At 43.2% G+C, this 16796-nt stretch overlaps 1 protein-coding gene across 1 annotated transcript in view; it reads right to left on the minus strand.

Moving 5' to 3' along the window:
* Positions 1 to 14698, minus strand: part of CLCN1 (chloride voltage-gated channel 1) — a 51124-nt gene extending 36426 nt beyond the window's left edge. The window contains exon 1 of the mRNA XM_065676058.1: positions 14633 to 14698. Within this exon, the coding sequence (XP_065532130.1) occupies positions 14633 to 14683 (51 nt within the window). The 5' untranslated portion in view covers positions 14684 to 14698. The remainder of the gene's footprint in view (positions 1 to 14632) is intronic.
* Between the last annotated feature and the right edge of the window lie 2098 nt (positions 14699 to 16796).

Raw genomic sequence — 16796 nt, forward strand, 5'->3', positions numbered from 1 at the left:
CTCATGTCCTGCCTCCACAGGTATCCCGTAACGGGTGCATTTCTCAAAGCAGACATGGTTGTATTGTGGAGTGCCCCCCCACAAAGCTGACTTCGCTCTGGGCTCCTGCGTCATGGTCTCTGAGCCTTCCATGGCTCTACTCTTCCTCACGCTCAGTTGTAACAGAGCTGTTGCTCTGTGCCTTACCTAGAGCCACCTCATGTTCTGGCCATGTGCATGGCCTCCACACTTAATTCTGCTCCCTCTCTTCTTTCTTTCTCTCCTCAGACCACTCTGATTTGTCCTCTTGCTGCACTCACTTTCTCTCTGCCCCTCCTCCTCCTTGTGCTTCTCTCACTTTCTCCCCTTCCTACCCAAAGGCAGTGACTGCAGGGTTCAACTATATTTATAGCAACCTTCTTCTGCCACATGATCTCAGCAAAAGGCACTAACTCTGCCTGGATTGAATATCAGGTGTGAGCAAGAGGGGAACTCCTGAAGGAGAGGGAAGAGGGGAGCGCAAAGTGGAAAGAAGGTGATACGACAGGCAGAGCTAGAAGTACAGAGACAGAAAGCAGACAGGAGGAGGCAGAAATGATTATTCAGATCTCTTCCTTCACACTTCCCTATTCTGAGCAAGCCATACTTGTAATGAGAACAAAATTCAGTGGGCTTCCTCATTCTCTCCCCAGATATCAGATGTCCAAAAGACTAAGTGACAATCATAAAGACGCCAGCAACTATGGTGAAACAGAACAAGATGGGTGCACACTCAATGTCCCAATTTTTCTAAGTCCACAGTCCACAAGAGAAGCAGCAAGTCCTAATGGAGAAGCCAGGCATCCCTGTAAACTGTTGGGCTTTACAGCTTAAAATCAGCCTTTCCATGCGCCCTTATGGGGAACACTTTACACATTTGGAGAATGTTATCAAACTGCTCTGTGAGTATTCAATCATGGATATATAGAGAAATGTATTCTTCTTGATGCTCACTTTTCCACAGGCTAAAGCGTTCAGCAGCTTCTCCTCTCCACTATGGCACATGTTTCTTGGCCAGGCAAAAAAAGCAATGAGCTCAGCCAACACCAGTGACCTACCAACCAGTGACAGGAATGAAAAGCATGTTCCAAAACATCGTCTAGGGATAGCTCCCACTACTGTCAGTGTGCTGCCTGTAACTATACATCTTCTGATGGCTATTAATCTACAGTGAGCTTTGAGTTCAAGATCCTAGAAACTGTGTACAAGAAGACCCTGCATGCCTCAGAATCACTAAAGAGCTGGTATCAACTCCTTCTTCCTCATCTTGTACACTATCACCTCTCTAGAATAATGGTTTCCAAGCTTCTCACACTGCAGGATAAGAGATTTGGAGGCAGCATGGGGGAGAGAGAGGTGAAACACCCTTCTCCAGAACAGTAGTCCAGAACAGTAGTCTTGCTATCTCATTTTGCAGACTCCTGTAAAACATTTCTCCTGGAGGCTCTCTCAGTATGCATGGTCCTTCAGAATGGGGTACAAAGGCTCCGAGAGGAATACACACTTGATTTCCTCCATAAACCACCTCCCTACCTCCTACAATGTTTCTGCTAACAATATCCATATGGATATCCATTAGCAATAATATCTATATGAATATTGCTACTCTGCCCAATACACATGTGGTGGCAGGCCGGGCAAGCCCTGAGTATTTACAAAAGCAGTATCAGTGCTGCCTCAAAGTCTGTTTCATTCTCACCAGCAGCCACTTTGCTGTCGATAAGCAATGTTTCCTGGAGGAAGACTGTGGCACATGAGTAGGACAAAACTTGTAATGAACCACCTTAAAGAAGAGTTCCTAAGTGACTGTGTCTAGGACGTCAGAGAACAGCATTCTGATACCCTCTTAGGTTTCCCTCCTAAAGGCTTTTATTCCCTCATAAAGGCTCCTAATTTATTGAGATGCTTTTGGAAGACCAGGGTCATTATGGCTTACATAAAAAATCATGCATAGCATACACAATACAGCGCAGAAAATACATAAAAATACATACAATATAAGTATACATCACGTACAGAAAAACCTAAAACCAACCACAGCAAGCCCCAGCAAACATCAAAGCTGTAACACAGAACCACATCTTCAGTTACTGTTATGTTTACTGGAGAAGGACACTCATGATCACAGCTACTGGAGAAAACTAACGGGAACCTTTAGAAAAAGGTGCACTCTTCTAGCTCTTGTTTCTTCAGAGGCACAAGAATAGCACATCACAAATTGCTTTGGTTTCAAAAAGAACCCCCTACTGCCAGCTAATCAGACTCCACTGTTTTGTATGATATTGGTGTGGTATTTCCATGGAAAATAATGAGAAAATGACCCTGAAAGTTTGGTTTTTTCAAGAACGGTCCCCTCTCAGCCTCCAAACTGGCCCCAGCCTCACCCACCTCATCAATAAAAGCATGAAGGGGCACAAGGCCAGCGTTCACCACATGGCTCTAAATGCTACTCAAAACCAGCAGCCTTTACTATCCTCATGAGGAAGACAACCCGCAAAACCCCTTCACCCTCAGCTGTCCTTTCCACAACATAATATACCTCATCCCGTGCACCAAACTGTAGACTGATAACTATACAGGTGAAACAGTGGCACATGCCTACACTCTTAAGGACCTAGCTCGAAGGACATCTGCATCTAAGGACCATGGGGGAGAGCACTTCTCATCAAACAATCTCTCTACCTCTGATCTCTCTACCCAGATATTTCTACCAAGGAGAAGACTGAGAAATGAAATTCACCATTCTAGTGCATGACAAAATACATGACATCTGTAGAGATACGGGACAAACGAGACATAAACAGACACAAACCTTTGGTTGGTAACATTTGGGTTTTGCTTACATTTCAGACTTTTCCTATTTTTAGAGCAAATGCTATAAACTACTTAAACGAGCTTCATCACTGCCAAGTACTAGTTGCTGACTGTACTAGTTCGTCCTCTCCATTTGTCTCAGCTGAGAAAAATAATACCAACATAAAAGTTGTAGCACAGCTATGTTATCACTACCATTTTTAAATTCCTGATTTATTATCAAAGTTAAACTAGTACAGTTTTGACTAAGCTTCCTATTTTTCCTCTCATTCCCACATCCAAATGCAGATACCCACACAAAACCACCTAACCCTCCTACACAAGGGATCTTGCCTGCTTCCCATAAAACAAACCCTGGTAGTGACATGAGAAGGTGAATAGAGGGAAGATAGTAGGTCTCTTGGCACCTGAATAATAAATCCATCACAAACGAGGGCAAACCAATTCCCCTGCGATGATAACCTTTCCTGTTATCACTGGCTGCTGACACAGGGATGATGATAGTGAGAGTCAGCATGGCATTTATTGGACTCCCTTCCTCTTTTATCAGTCCCCTGCTTTGACTTGTAGGAAAGTGCTGGGGGAAGGGAAGAACTTTATCAAACAAGTGCATCCAGGTTGAATTACTGGGTCATTTTGGTATGAAGGCTACAGAAAGCCTTTTCTCTGCGGAACTCTTTAAAATAAAGCTTCTGTATACTTAATCAGCAAGAGCCTATTTTGAGTGTCACAAAGAGAAAAAGGTGCCATGAGGGTGCAATAATTACCAGATATCACAGAGACAGGTACTTCAAGCCCAGATCAGCCAGCAGAAGGAAGTGCAGAAGGTGCCCCACAAATGGCATTGTGTCCCAGGGCTGACATTTAATGTCCATGCCATCTAAATGTATCATACCTGGAACAGGAATCCAGGGAGTGCCAAAATATCAACATTAGAAGCTATTGACCGAAGTCAGGAGTGGTGGAAGGATAATGGGCTAATAAAAAGAAGGTGTAGAGGTTAAATGATGGGAACTATTCTAACATTCATTTAACTTCAGAACTGAAATAAGTTCTAGAAACTGCTAACTCAGAGTGCTTATGGGAAATGACTGATTTTTGGATGTCATGTTTGTATGTTTAAAAACATTGCTCACAGTCTTGCTCAAGTGCATTACTTGGTGTTTAAAGTAAGCAGAAATCACTGAGAGTATTTGCTGCCCTTGGTTGGGAATATAACTCAATTTTTTCCTGTCTATATCAGTGTCGTATTCTGATCCATGAGTAGTGTTATGTCTGTGGCATAGTTTGATAGGGATCAGTCAGAAAACAAGAACAAAAGCAGAGATGGTCCTTGTGAAATTTCTCAAATCCCACTCCCTCTGCTGCTTGTCCCTGCATCAGAAGAGCCACTGCTCTCAGCCAGGTGCACTGGCTGGGCCAGGGACCTTTACACAGCAGGAAGAGAACAGAAATGTCCCACTCCACAGGCTTTTGGGCACTACAAGGACCACAGGCTCACACAAGCCTGCAGGGTCCTCAGACCCATCATGCTGAGGGACAAGCTGTGACACCAGCTAAAGACTTGTTCCTCTGGGGACAAGATGCAGCTGACCCTGCCATAGAATCATAGAATACTTAGGGTTGGAAAGGACCTTAAGATCATCTAGTTCCAACCCCCTTGCCATGGGCAGGGACACCTTGCACTAAACCATGCCACCCAAGGCTCTGCCCAGCCTGGCCTTGAACACCGCTATGGCAGACTACAACCTCTTTTTCATTACCCTATTCAAGGACGGAAGGCGACCCTGGGAGCAGCGTGCTTCCCTGTAACACAGGGACCATAGCTCTGGCTACAGTGATGAACAGTGAACTTGAACAGTGATGCTGGTGGTATCACTGGCACCACCACTGCTGGCCAGAAGAGCTCTCACCCCCTTCTCTCTCTCTCCAAATGAAGCAGCTCGAAATCCTGCCATTAAAGCCCATGAGATGGAGTTAAGGAGCACTCTCATTGCAGGAGGGTTCTCCATTGTGTTAGCTGCAGGAGACTTTCACCCTGGCAATTTAACTGTACTTCAAGGCATTACCATTTGGACAGACATATCTGTCTATAGAATTTCATACCGAGTTTTGTCACACTGATCATTACAACCCTGTCCTCTCTTGACCTATAGTCTTGAATGCTAGGGAACATAATCATGCTAAACTAGCTGCTGCACATTCAGATCTGCTTGGAAGTGCATTAATGCATTTAATATCTGTGTTCTGACACCAGGTCTGCAATGTCATTTTTATCAGGATGCCTTCCTCAGCAGTATCAGCCCACAGGAGTGTCTGGCCTTGGCTGTGGATTTCTGCCCTGCTCCTAGAGCTGCGTTGGAAATAGCAGGCAGATACCGGTCAGCTCTCCCTAAAGGACACTTGGTACCACCTTCGACCAGACAAGAATGCTTCTTTCACCTACATCCAAGTGCAAGAGAACAGGCTGAGCAATTCCTGACTAAACAGAATCTGCATCTTGCACTGAAACATCTCACAGGCAGCCTCTGACACTGAACTGCTGACCCTTCCATACAACCATCCACTCTGTGAGGGCTGCTGTCACTTCTTGCTGGCCTCCTGGCCATTTTAACATGGGCATAGTAGGACCTGTGAAAAGACAGGACCAAAGACCTTGGGAAATGGTATGTGCCTGGCTACCCTGCCATAGCTACACACAGAGACAGCTGCCAGCAGAAGGATGCGGCAACAGAGCAACCGTACTGGTTTTGGAGCTGGGTGGGTGTTTGACTGTCTTGTGATCCATCTTTCTACAGTAAGTGTTTGGAGAAGTAGGATAAGCTGTAGGATTTGGAAGTTTACTTGTCCTAGCCTGTTCTGGTTTGGTTTTTCTTTTTCCATGCAGCTTCTGTGGGAGACAGATCATACCACACGTTTCTTTTACAACCTGAAGAAAAAGAGGGTTCTAGGAAACATACCTGAATCCTGGCAGAGAACAGCCAGGATTTTAAGGATCATTTTAAGGATCTTAAGCAGATGAAAGAAGGACTGAAGGCTATTTGGACCTGTTCTCTTTAGATACCACTATGGTGTCCTTCTGTAACCCAGACCTTCTGGAAATGTTTCATTTTTTTTGTCATGCCTCTTAATTGATTAAAAAGCTTCTTTGTTTTTATGCGGTTTTCTGTTTGATCTATTCTAGTGGATTATTTTAATCCTAGTTGCTTCCACAGGAGTATCGACTCCAAGCACACTGTGGTCACTAAGAAGTACTGGTTTCAACTAAGTTGTGGAACTGTATAGCACGGTATCTAGTCATAACATTTCGTGCACTTCCTAGCTGACTATTCCACAATCACCAAGCGCATCTACCTCACACCCAGTGACAAGCCTATATGGGGGTCAGGGCAGTTTTTTGTTACTGTAGTTTCTTGCTCTAGCTGGCTCTCTGGTCTCAATCAACATACGAGTTTTGCAACCTGGGTTCAGAAGGCAGTGACACAGATTCAACTCTATACCATTCCTACTTAGGTCTGAAATATCAACATATTTGGATGCCAAGTTCATTAGTTTGATCCAGATTCTCATTAGCACATAGTACTACTCCTTCACTAGTATGCTTTATCTTATCTTTAAGCATATTTTTTATGCTGGTATTACAATTTCCCATTGATTGTCTACCACAAAGATTTTAATATGTCTGGTTTATCTTCTGTTATGACAGGAGACTGGTCCTATATGTTATTTTTCATAATTCTAGCATTTGCATACAGGTAAGTATACCACTACGTTGGTTCCTGGTTGGTATTCTATTTAACTTAAACCATTTTTGCTTCCTCTGTTCAACTGTTCAAAGACTTTGACCTGCCCTGCACTTGAAAATACAGGATTTCTGTAACTTTCCTATCCTTCCTAGAAATGAAGAAAATACGCTTGTTTGTATTCTTTTTATATGCTTTATATGCTATAAAGAAAATATGCTTCATAATTTTGTAAATGCAGAAAATTGCACCTGTTATTTTCTCCCAAGTCTTCAATCTCTCAGGATACTGATAACGTCCTTAACGTTCACCATCAGAAGCCTCATTCCTGCAGCTGGTCTCTCCCTCCTGCACAAAGTCACTCTTTATAACAGATATGCCAGAGTATCCTCAAATGTTTTGCTAACACATTACACTAACATTATACTATGCACTTGCTATAAGGTTCTCAGGTTCTATAAGCTATTGGAAACAAGATGGCTGAGGAGAATATAAACCAAACAAGACTGGAAGAAACAGCACATTAAGAAACAATAAGCAAGTGATATTTGGATAATCTCGTACTACCAGCTGAATACATGAATTTCCTCCCTTCCTTTCCCTGGACAGGCACTTTTGAAAGAAAAGATCAACTGAGTACTTGTCCAGCCCCTGGGGTTCTGCTCCCAAAGATGTTGCCGAGATGAAGAAGTGGGGCAGATCTCACGAGGGTTGACCCAGGAGGGCACTTTGGCCAGTTGTTAGCACTGCATCGCAAGTTTAAGCTGTTGTAAATCATGTTTCAGGGTGGTGTTTCTTTAATACGGTTATGCCCGTGGGCAGCCTATTTAGAATTTGATCGGTTTCACACAGTGATGGAACAATAAAAGTAATGAAAAAGCGTGACACGAGGTAGCTCAGGTCTAGAACTGAACGGAAATTGAAAAATACTATAGAGAAGGACTACTTCTTGCAGATATTCTGACTCTCTTTCTATGGGTTTACAGTGAACGACTACCAGTCAGACTGGAATAGCCCATGCTACCCAAGCCCTACACAGAAGAGGCTGCCTGTCACATTCTGCACATCAAAAGCCAGTGATGTCTCAGACCTTAAATTTCTTGGTCTCCCTTATTCCTCATTTCCAGACAGGGTCAAGTTTGGTCTTTTATGTTTTGGTATGAGGGCAGTTAAAAAGAGAAAAACAGGAACCAAAAAGGAACTATTTTGGGGTCATGGGGTTAAAGCAGCTCAGACTGCTTCTGAAAGGTACAGGAGAAGCTCAGTTAAAGAACAGAGAACACACAGTAGTTCAAGATTTTTCAGTGTTGGCCTGAACCTTCACAGCTGCCTCAAAACTGTGAGCAGCATACAGAAAGGCCACTCACATTCCCTTCCTTGCACCAGCTCTGTCTGCCCTTAGCATTGTGAAGGTAAACTGATGGAAAAACATTCACATCTTTATGTGGTTAACTGCTCAGTGCCATGCTCTGAATGAGTTCACCATAGGTCACAGTAGCAGCATTTAAGTATGAAGCTGTTACACGTGGTGGTCAATAGATCATCTCAGCTACACTGTACACATTCACATAAAGCATTAAAACACATGCTTATGCAAGAGAGCAACCTCACTTAGCCCTTCCTTATCTTCCTCACAGACAGATTTCCATGCACCTGCGGAATGAAGTTCCTACACCACACTAGTTGTTTCTTCTGCCACTATAATGTTGCACAGCTGCGCTGTGTTTGATCTTGCACTTGCCTTTACCATTCCTGGGAATCTTTAAGTGAACCTGCAGTTCTTCTAACCTATGGGGCTGGAGCATTATGGATTTCCAATTAGTGGAAATGAGATTTCCAACATGCCCTATTCCTATATGGAACTGGGAGTAAAAACAGTATACACTCAGTGCCTTGTTCTCTATCGCTGATAATAAACTTGATGTCAAGCGGTTCAATATCAAACACCCTTTTTGCCTGGAAAAGGGCTCACAGTTTGTCGGCAAGTTATTCAGAGTGAAAACAAAGCCTGACTGTATAAGGACCTTAACGGGATGTCTGAGCAGTAAAATGACAGATTAAACAGTCACAATAAATGTAAAGTGATGACTGTGAGGAGGAACAGATGTTCTAGCTTTGCACACACAAGAATCGTCCAACTGTTACTATTTAAGCTTTTACTATGCAAGAACAAGGTCTTGGAGATAAACAAAATGGTCATGGTAATGACTTCCTCAAGATTCTTCTAGAACTATGGGTTTAAAATGAGGAAAACAAGTCCAAATTAAATGCAACATGCATCTTGAGTGATATCTGCATTTCTGTTTTCCCTAATCTCAAAAAGAATATATTAGAACTGGAAGAGTTTCAGAGGATAGTCAAAATCATGAAATAGCTTCTGCATGAGGAATAGCTAAGAAGACTTGAACTTCCCAGGCTGGAAAGGGCAACAAGGGCCAGACATGAATAAGATCATGAGTGATATAGAGAAAGTGAACTGAGAAGGTTTGATTTGCTGTATCTTGGGACGTAGCAGTGGGTTGGTCAGATAATATGAATCTTGTTCTATTAAAGTCAACACTTTTCAGAATTTAGATCACACAACAACAGAACAGTTGGGGTTGGAAAGGACCTTAAGATCATCCAGTTCCAACCCCCTGCCACGGCCAGGGACGCCTCACACTAGATCATGTCGCCCAAGGCTCTGTCCAAACTGGGCCTGAATACTGCACCAGAGATGGGGCATTTACCATTTCTTTGGGCAACCTGATCTTTAAGGATGCAAATTCTGCAACCTCTCCAGGCCACCTGTGCCATTGCTCAATCACAGCAAAACCTCTTTTTCCTCATTGTCATACTGCACTTCAATTTGTGCCCATTCCATTTTTTCCTGTCACTGGGCAACACTGAGAAAAGTCTGGGTCCATCGTCTTCAGTGTACCATCAGATAACAAAATCCCCCGGAGCCTTCTCTTCCCCAGGCTAAAGAGTCACAGCTCTCAGTCTTTCCTCATACAAGAGAAGCTCCAACCTCTTCATCATCTTTGTGGCCCTTTGCTGAACTCTCTCCAGTAGCCCCATGTCTTTTGAAGTGGGGAGCTCAAAACTAGACACAGGACTCCAAATGTAGCCTCACCACTGCTAAGTGGATGGAAAGGATGACCTACAATCTACTGGCATCACTCCTCCTAACACAGCCCAGGATACCATTAGCCTTCTTTGCAACAAGGGCACACTGATGGCTCATGTTCAACTTGGTGTCTCTCAGGTCCCCTAGACCCTTTTCTGCCAAGCTGCTTTTCAGCCTGTCAGTCCCCAGCATGTACTGTATTGGATTCTTCCTCCTCAGGTGCAGGACTCTGTATTTCCCTTTGTTGAACTTCATAAGCTTCTTTCTCTGCCCTTTCCCCCATCCTGTCAAGGTCTCTCTGAATGGCAGTGCAACCCTTCGGTGTATCAACAGCTCACCCCAGTTTTGTACTATCTGCAAATTTACTCAGTTCCATCACCTAGATAATTAACAAAGAGGTTCTGGTATTAGATCCAGTACTTGCCTTGCCATGCAAACAACCAGCAATTAGATTTGGTTCCCCAAGTTGTTCTAAATCACTTAATAGCAAATTAAAACACTTTAAATAAGCAGGCTCTGATAAGGTAGTCTCCAGCCTATGTCTGTCCTCCTTCTGAGTCAACAAGGCAAGTTAACAGTTACCATTGTACCATGCCGGTATGTGGAAGCTGTTCTATGAATACTAACAGCAGCAACTTTAGCAGCAACTTTCTGGTACTTCACTAAAGCAATCATGAACAGAAAAACTTATTTTTATGAAGCGTTTACTGCCAGCTTTGCTGCAGCATGCCCAGGTTCTTTGCTGTGACTTTGTGGAGATTCACAACAGTAGCCAGCTTTACCTTGAGGATTTGTATTTGCTGTACACTTCTGTACCGACGCATCATTTCCAATGCACTGTACTTTGTATGCCACCTGCTGTACAGCCTGGGCAGTAAATCTCTGTATTCCAGTTGTCCCTCTACTGCTGATGACAATTTTACTAGCAACAGGTCTAACTTCCTGAAGTACCAGGGATGCTGGTACACAGCCTTTCCACCCCGGCCCCAACTCTCCGCCTCCCAACTTGTCTGAAGTAATTTGACCTGATATACTGCCAAATTAGCATGCAAGAATCAGCTGTTGAAACAATTATGAACTTACTTTGTCCATGTAAAAAAGCTTATAGCCTGCAGTTACCCTGCTAGGTTTCAAACAAATGTGGGATTCCCCCTTATGCCATCCCACAGCACAAAAGCAAGAGGTCTGTTTGCCCAGTGACCGGCTGATCGTTACAGAAGAGGAACACTACCATGTGTACATCACAGGGGAATGACTTTCAGCTCCCCAAGCATTTGTACCATGCAGCCAGGACAAGACCCTGTCACTGATTTCTGCAGTGAATTTCTGACAAGGCAAGGTATTAGTTCTGTGATCCCACCAATGGGAAGTGGGAAGAGAAATCAATGCAGATCTTCAAATGTGCCTATAGAACTGAGTCAGTAGATGTCAAAACAAGGGAAATACATGGCAAGGTGGGTATAAGTGAACAGGAAGCCTTTAGCTTCAGTAGATATTAAATTCCAGTCTGACTTAAGGGAAGATGGGAATGAACCTCTTCTTTTCTCCTCTGTTTTTCCTGTTGTCATTATCAGCAGCCTCCAACTTGCCCTGTAGAGCTTGGCTCTGTATTCATCTGCCTGTTGTTCTCCCCAGCTCTGGAATCAGCAATAGAAATGATGCACAAGTGATCTTTCTCATGACCTCAGTTTTCCAGGTCTCTCCTCCCTTCTAACATTACATTGACAACATCTTCAAAAAGAAAAAGAGGAGAGGGAAGCTGTGGAGAATCCCCCCACTGCCTTGGGACAGCACGAGGAAAGGGTCACATGGGATATTTTTAGAACAGAATCCAATGGCAGTGATGTGAGGAAGGCACAGAGAAAAACACAGCTGTGAAACCGAACACTTGGCTTCATAGATACTGAAAGCAGGAACAGCAGAGAAACAGAGAAGACACAGCAGAAGACAAGAGTGAGAAAAAGGTATGTGAATGGTAAGAGAATGGTAAAAGACTAAGAGGCAATGAACACCTGGGAAAGAAATGGCTAAAGAGAATATGGGAGAGAAATGCAAAAGACTGAGCCAGGAAGAGAAAAAATTAATGGAGTAGCCATGTTACGTAAATAAACAGAGATACTTTAAACACAGAAGGAATCAAAGGGCAAGAAATGGTCAGCTGACTCACCAGCACTCTTATGTACATTATCTGTGACCTTGAAGTCTGACCAGCAACTACTCAGACTACCAGCTCTCCTCATCCCAAGGTACAAGGGCTTCGTGAGGGACTTAGGTTTTGCATTGAGGCACTGCAATAGATTTTCTAAATCAGAGGAAAACAGAAGTCATTCCTAAAGTCTTGGAAGCCAAGTGATGACCTAGCATCTCTCTTTTACTAATAGACCAGCATTCCTGGAGACCAGTGACTGCTTTATGTATGAAACCTGATTATGTAGCATTAGCTTGGAAGTGCTCTCTGCTATTGTGCACTTAGTACACAAGAAAGAACTAACACGATTGACTACAGGGAGTGGACTGTGGTAATGATGACACTTGATAGGAGTATGCTCCTAAAGATAGCATTTTAAGGCATCAATTGCTAAGACACTCAAGTCCTGAAAGTGCCTAGGATCCACTTGAGGCAAGCACATCCAGAATTACAGCCGCTTGTTCACTTGCTACCTAATCTTTATAATTCTTCATTTTTCTTGTTTGAGAAATAATTCATCCTTCATCAAGGTTAGTGATTCAGAATCTACTCAGCACCAATGCCTGGATTAGATCCAGCAACTAGTTGTTCTTGGTAACTAGCTGCTACTCTGCCTGTGATCCCTAAGAACTCAAGTATATATGTCCATTCTTGAAGAATTCCTACATTTATGTCCACCTCTTTCACGAAATACGTTGTAGCATAGTTGCCTCTTTATTATAAAGCTTATCAGGGATGTGGGCGACTTGAATTCAGCTAAAGAACTGGTTTTGGTTTATGCAGACACTTAAGGGATCAAACAGCTATCATTTATTAAACAATCCTGTCCTGTCCAGAAGCCCTAAAAACCTCTCAATGGCAAATATTTGGGATAAATTTATGAATAAATAAGGACCATGCAGTACATCATCTTCCTTTCTCTCCTGAACAGCTAGTAAGTAATGCAAAAATACTTTGTCAAAGACTTGCCTTAGCTCAAGTTATACAGATAACTTGACCTCATTAGTTGTGTCTTCCCACAAGCATTCAGAAAAACTGTCATTAGTCTAAATATTCTGACCAGTCGGGTTCTAAACTAAAGAATCTAAACCTGAAAATTCTAGAAATTCATGAGTTCGTTACAGTTATAGAGCAAATACAGCTCCTCTCCCCAGGTAGAGCACTCACTATCGCCGCTGTCTCATGCTCTCTTCTTTACCATTGCTTTTGTTCGGGTTTTAGTTCCTTACAGTTCAGTGCCTCATGCAATTTGATCAGCTCAGACTCCAACTGAGTTTGAATTTTTTATCTAGAACCCAACCATTGCTCTCTCTCCACAAATCTTACCTGTTTGTATACTGTGTAAACAGGCCACTGCAACCCCATTACATCCTATATGAGCCCAGTCTCAATGATCTACTGTTGTGCAACTCGATCTTCACACTCAGGCTGCTACCTTTTTGTATTGTACTACAGAACACTAGGCAAACAGAGATGAAATATTTCATAATCCAGCCTTTACACTGTAATGATTGGTTCCTTCAGCAATGTTAATACTTGACAAGTAATAAAGTACCCTTAGAAAACACTGCTGAGCTTGTGACATGCCTATGTGGAGCACTAAGAAATCTACATTCATTACATAAGTCTGGATTCAAAATAGAGCTTTCAGTCATAAAGGGCTATACGGTCACACTAAAGATCACACAGTCAATTCTTCATTCATCTGTACATCATACACAAGAGCAGGTTTCAGTAGCAGAAAATGCTGGACTGAAAGCTACTCTCCTGGTCCTCACCTCAGCTTTCTGTTCCCAAAAGTAGCCCTACATTCCCCTTTGTAAACTAGGTGTTCCAGCTCCTATAAGAAGTCTCTCCATCTTTCTTTGCAGTACCTCAAGGAAGATGAGATTTCATATTTTCCTCAGACTAAAAGAGGCTTTTTTGTCTCCAAACACTGCTACCAAAACTTGACATGCTCAGGTACAAACAGGCCACCATTCATTTTTACAGGCTTGGACTCCATTCATGTTGTTCCCTAAGCAACCTGGAGTGCATGATGCTAATTCTCACTTCAGTGACCATAGAATGTGGCTTTTTAGATCCAGTACAAACTGCTACCTCAGTTTGTTTGGAGAAGTGTGAGGACTCTTGACATGCAGTATATCTTAGTTCTCCTACTTGGCAGTAATCTCCTAAAGTACCAGAAAGGAGGGTGATAGCTTACATCCAAATGCCCATAAACCAAAGCAGTGCAAGACCCCACTGGGGTATGCCCAAAAGATGCCCCAGAGCAACACGCTCGGGTGCTTTCACAGCACCTGTTAACACCCACCATAGCAGAATCCTAAACATGTCTTCTGGGAGCTGTAATGAAGGACAGGGAAAGGTTTCAGTGCCTTATCTGGAGTTACGTGTAAAAAGGAAACACATTCAGAACCAGCAGTTATTTTCCTATACAGCTCTATTAGAGTAGGCATCCCTGCAGACTCAGCCCTGAGGCTCTCCGGTATTTTTTAGCTTGTCTGGTGAATTCAGTGATGCAAATTTTTCACTCATGAGGATTAGGAACAATTTTCATACTGAGAAAAGGAGAATATGGTCTCATTTGCTCTTGGAGGGAGACACTACTGGGGTATGTGCTCAGGCAGGACTCTCACAGATTCTTCCTAACGCAGTCAGGGAAGGATATTTGTAGGCAAAGAAGATTTTTAGCCACTTAAGTAGAGAAGGGAACAGCCAACGTGTAGGAAACATTCTGCCTACAGGTATTGTACTCACCAGAGTTTGTTGGTATCGGAACGCTTTTGTTGGAGAGGCATCCCCAGTCATATCCCCAGAGACAATGTCCTGTGGAGCAGGGGTCGTTCAGGGCAACGTCTTCCCGTCTGATCTCCACAGCAAAATCATGGAGTGAAATGGACGCAAGGCTTCAGCTAAAATCCCAAAGAGCACCCTGAGAGAGAAGGTTATTGGTGAGGGAAAGCCAGAGAGGGAGAGTGTAACCAGAGACTCCCTGCCCCCTCCTGTTCAGTCTGTGCTTGGACACAGCAGCCGCCTCCCTGCTTTAATATCCCTCTGCTGCCCTGGCACCAGGACAACTCAGTAAATTAGTAGGAGGTAAAGTTTCCCTTTCCTCTCTCAGTAGCATTCTTCACCGCATTTGGAAGGGATCAACAGCAGGACCATAGAAAAGATGGGGCTAATAAGAGAGAGAGACTAGGGAAGAAGAGAATGGAAATAAAAATTACCAAAATTAGAGACAAGAGAAGCATCCTGCAACTTGAGCAGGATGATTCCTACAGCCTGCTTCAGGGACAACTTTGTGAAGTGTCAGCATCTGAGAAGGTATGTGCTCCTAGCAGGCCTTGGAAAACTATTCCTTATATAAATGGTGTCCTCACATTTAACATGATTCTTCTTAAAGCATACCCATTATTGCTGATGCCCTAGCCACAATATCTCACCACAAATAAACAGCCTTCCTCATAGGCTTTGTACCTTCACCAACCTTCTTCCACTGGCAAAACTAACACTCGGAATCTTTTCCATAGAGAGTCAGAGGATGGTTGAAAGGGAACTCTGGAGGTCATCTGGTCCAAATCCCCTGCTCAAACAGAACCACCCAGAACCAGTCACCTAAGATCATGTCCAGACAGCTTTTGAGTATCTGCAAAAATTAAGAAGATTTGGCAACCTCTCTGGGTAATGTGCCCCCACACTGCCTGTGATGGCTGTCAGTAGTTTGGCTACAATCTCACCTCCACTTCTCTACATGTATAAATTGGGTATTTTAACTCCTCCATGATGGAGGATGAGGATATAACCCCATGTTTTGGACATGCCAGTGGGCTCACTCCTCTCTTCTCCCCAAACCAGGGATAACTCTGTGGTAAGATCTGCACCTCCACCTATGTTGAATGATACCAAGGTGGAAGTAAACTCCACAGTAAACTGGTGATAAACCAACTGCCAATTGGTTTATTTTTCTATACGAGCTCAATTAATTGTTGGTTAGCCTTTGTATTTCAGTGCTAATGCAGTTAGTGAATTCATCAACAGCAATTCCAAACCTGTGTTTCTGCTGCTTCAGTAAACTGCACTATTTGTGAATCCATGAATCATAACAGTTTTTACTAAGCATAACCAGACCTACAGTGCCCAATTGGTGGTACTCAGAAACTAAGCCCAGCTGCACCCAGCCCCTCTGATTTATGAGGGCTGCCTGAGACACAGCTACTGCTACTGCCTGAGACAGCAGCAAGCCCAGAGAGCAGTGGGAATGAATCAGGTAACAGATCACAGCCCTTTTCACACACATCTGCTGGGATTTTTTCCCCTCTGTTATCTGTAAACCTTTTCAATCAGGGAAATTGCTAAATTCTATACATAAGTAAAGTAGATAGTTACTTAAGGTAACATCATGCTCTTCTCCCATTAAATAAAGATAGGTTATGTAAGGGTATGAAAGGTGAAAACATCTCCCTTATTAAGGTCATTCAGTCAAGGACCTTTTCAATGCAGAAGGAACTGATAAAGATACAAACAAAGCCACATGGAGACCCAGACCTGAGAGACAAGGGATATGTTATCATGGCAAATACCTCCAGTCACTATTTCATGGACTATTAGAAAACTACAGGCACAGCTCTGTAGAAGCCTGGACTTAGCAACTAGTAAGAAAGATGAAATAAGAGGAATATAAGGGCTGGAGATATTTGGACTGGATCTGTGGGACTGTGCAAAACTTGAGGAAAAGGGCTGGGTAGGAAGAAAGTGGGGAACAGAGAGAGAGGGGACAGTTTTGTGTAAACCAAGGCTGGTCAGTTTTGTGTAAACCAAGGCTGGTCAGTGTGCTTGCCTGACTGAGCACTGCACCTGACCACCAGTTTGTCCTATGTTCTTATTAAATCCTTTCTTAGCTATTTTCGCATGAAATCTCACT

The sequence above is a fragment of the Lathamus discolor genome, chromosome 4, assembly GCF_037157495.1.
Source record: "Lathamus discolor isolate bLatDis1 chromosome 4, bLatDis1.hap1, whole genome shotgun sequence".
In the NCBI taxonomy this organism is placed as follows: Eukaryota; Metazoa; Chordata; class Aves; order Psittaciformes; family Psittacidae; genus Lathamus; species Lathamus discolor.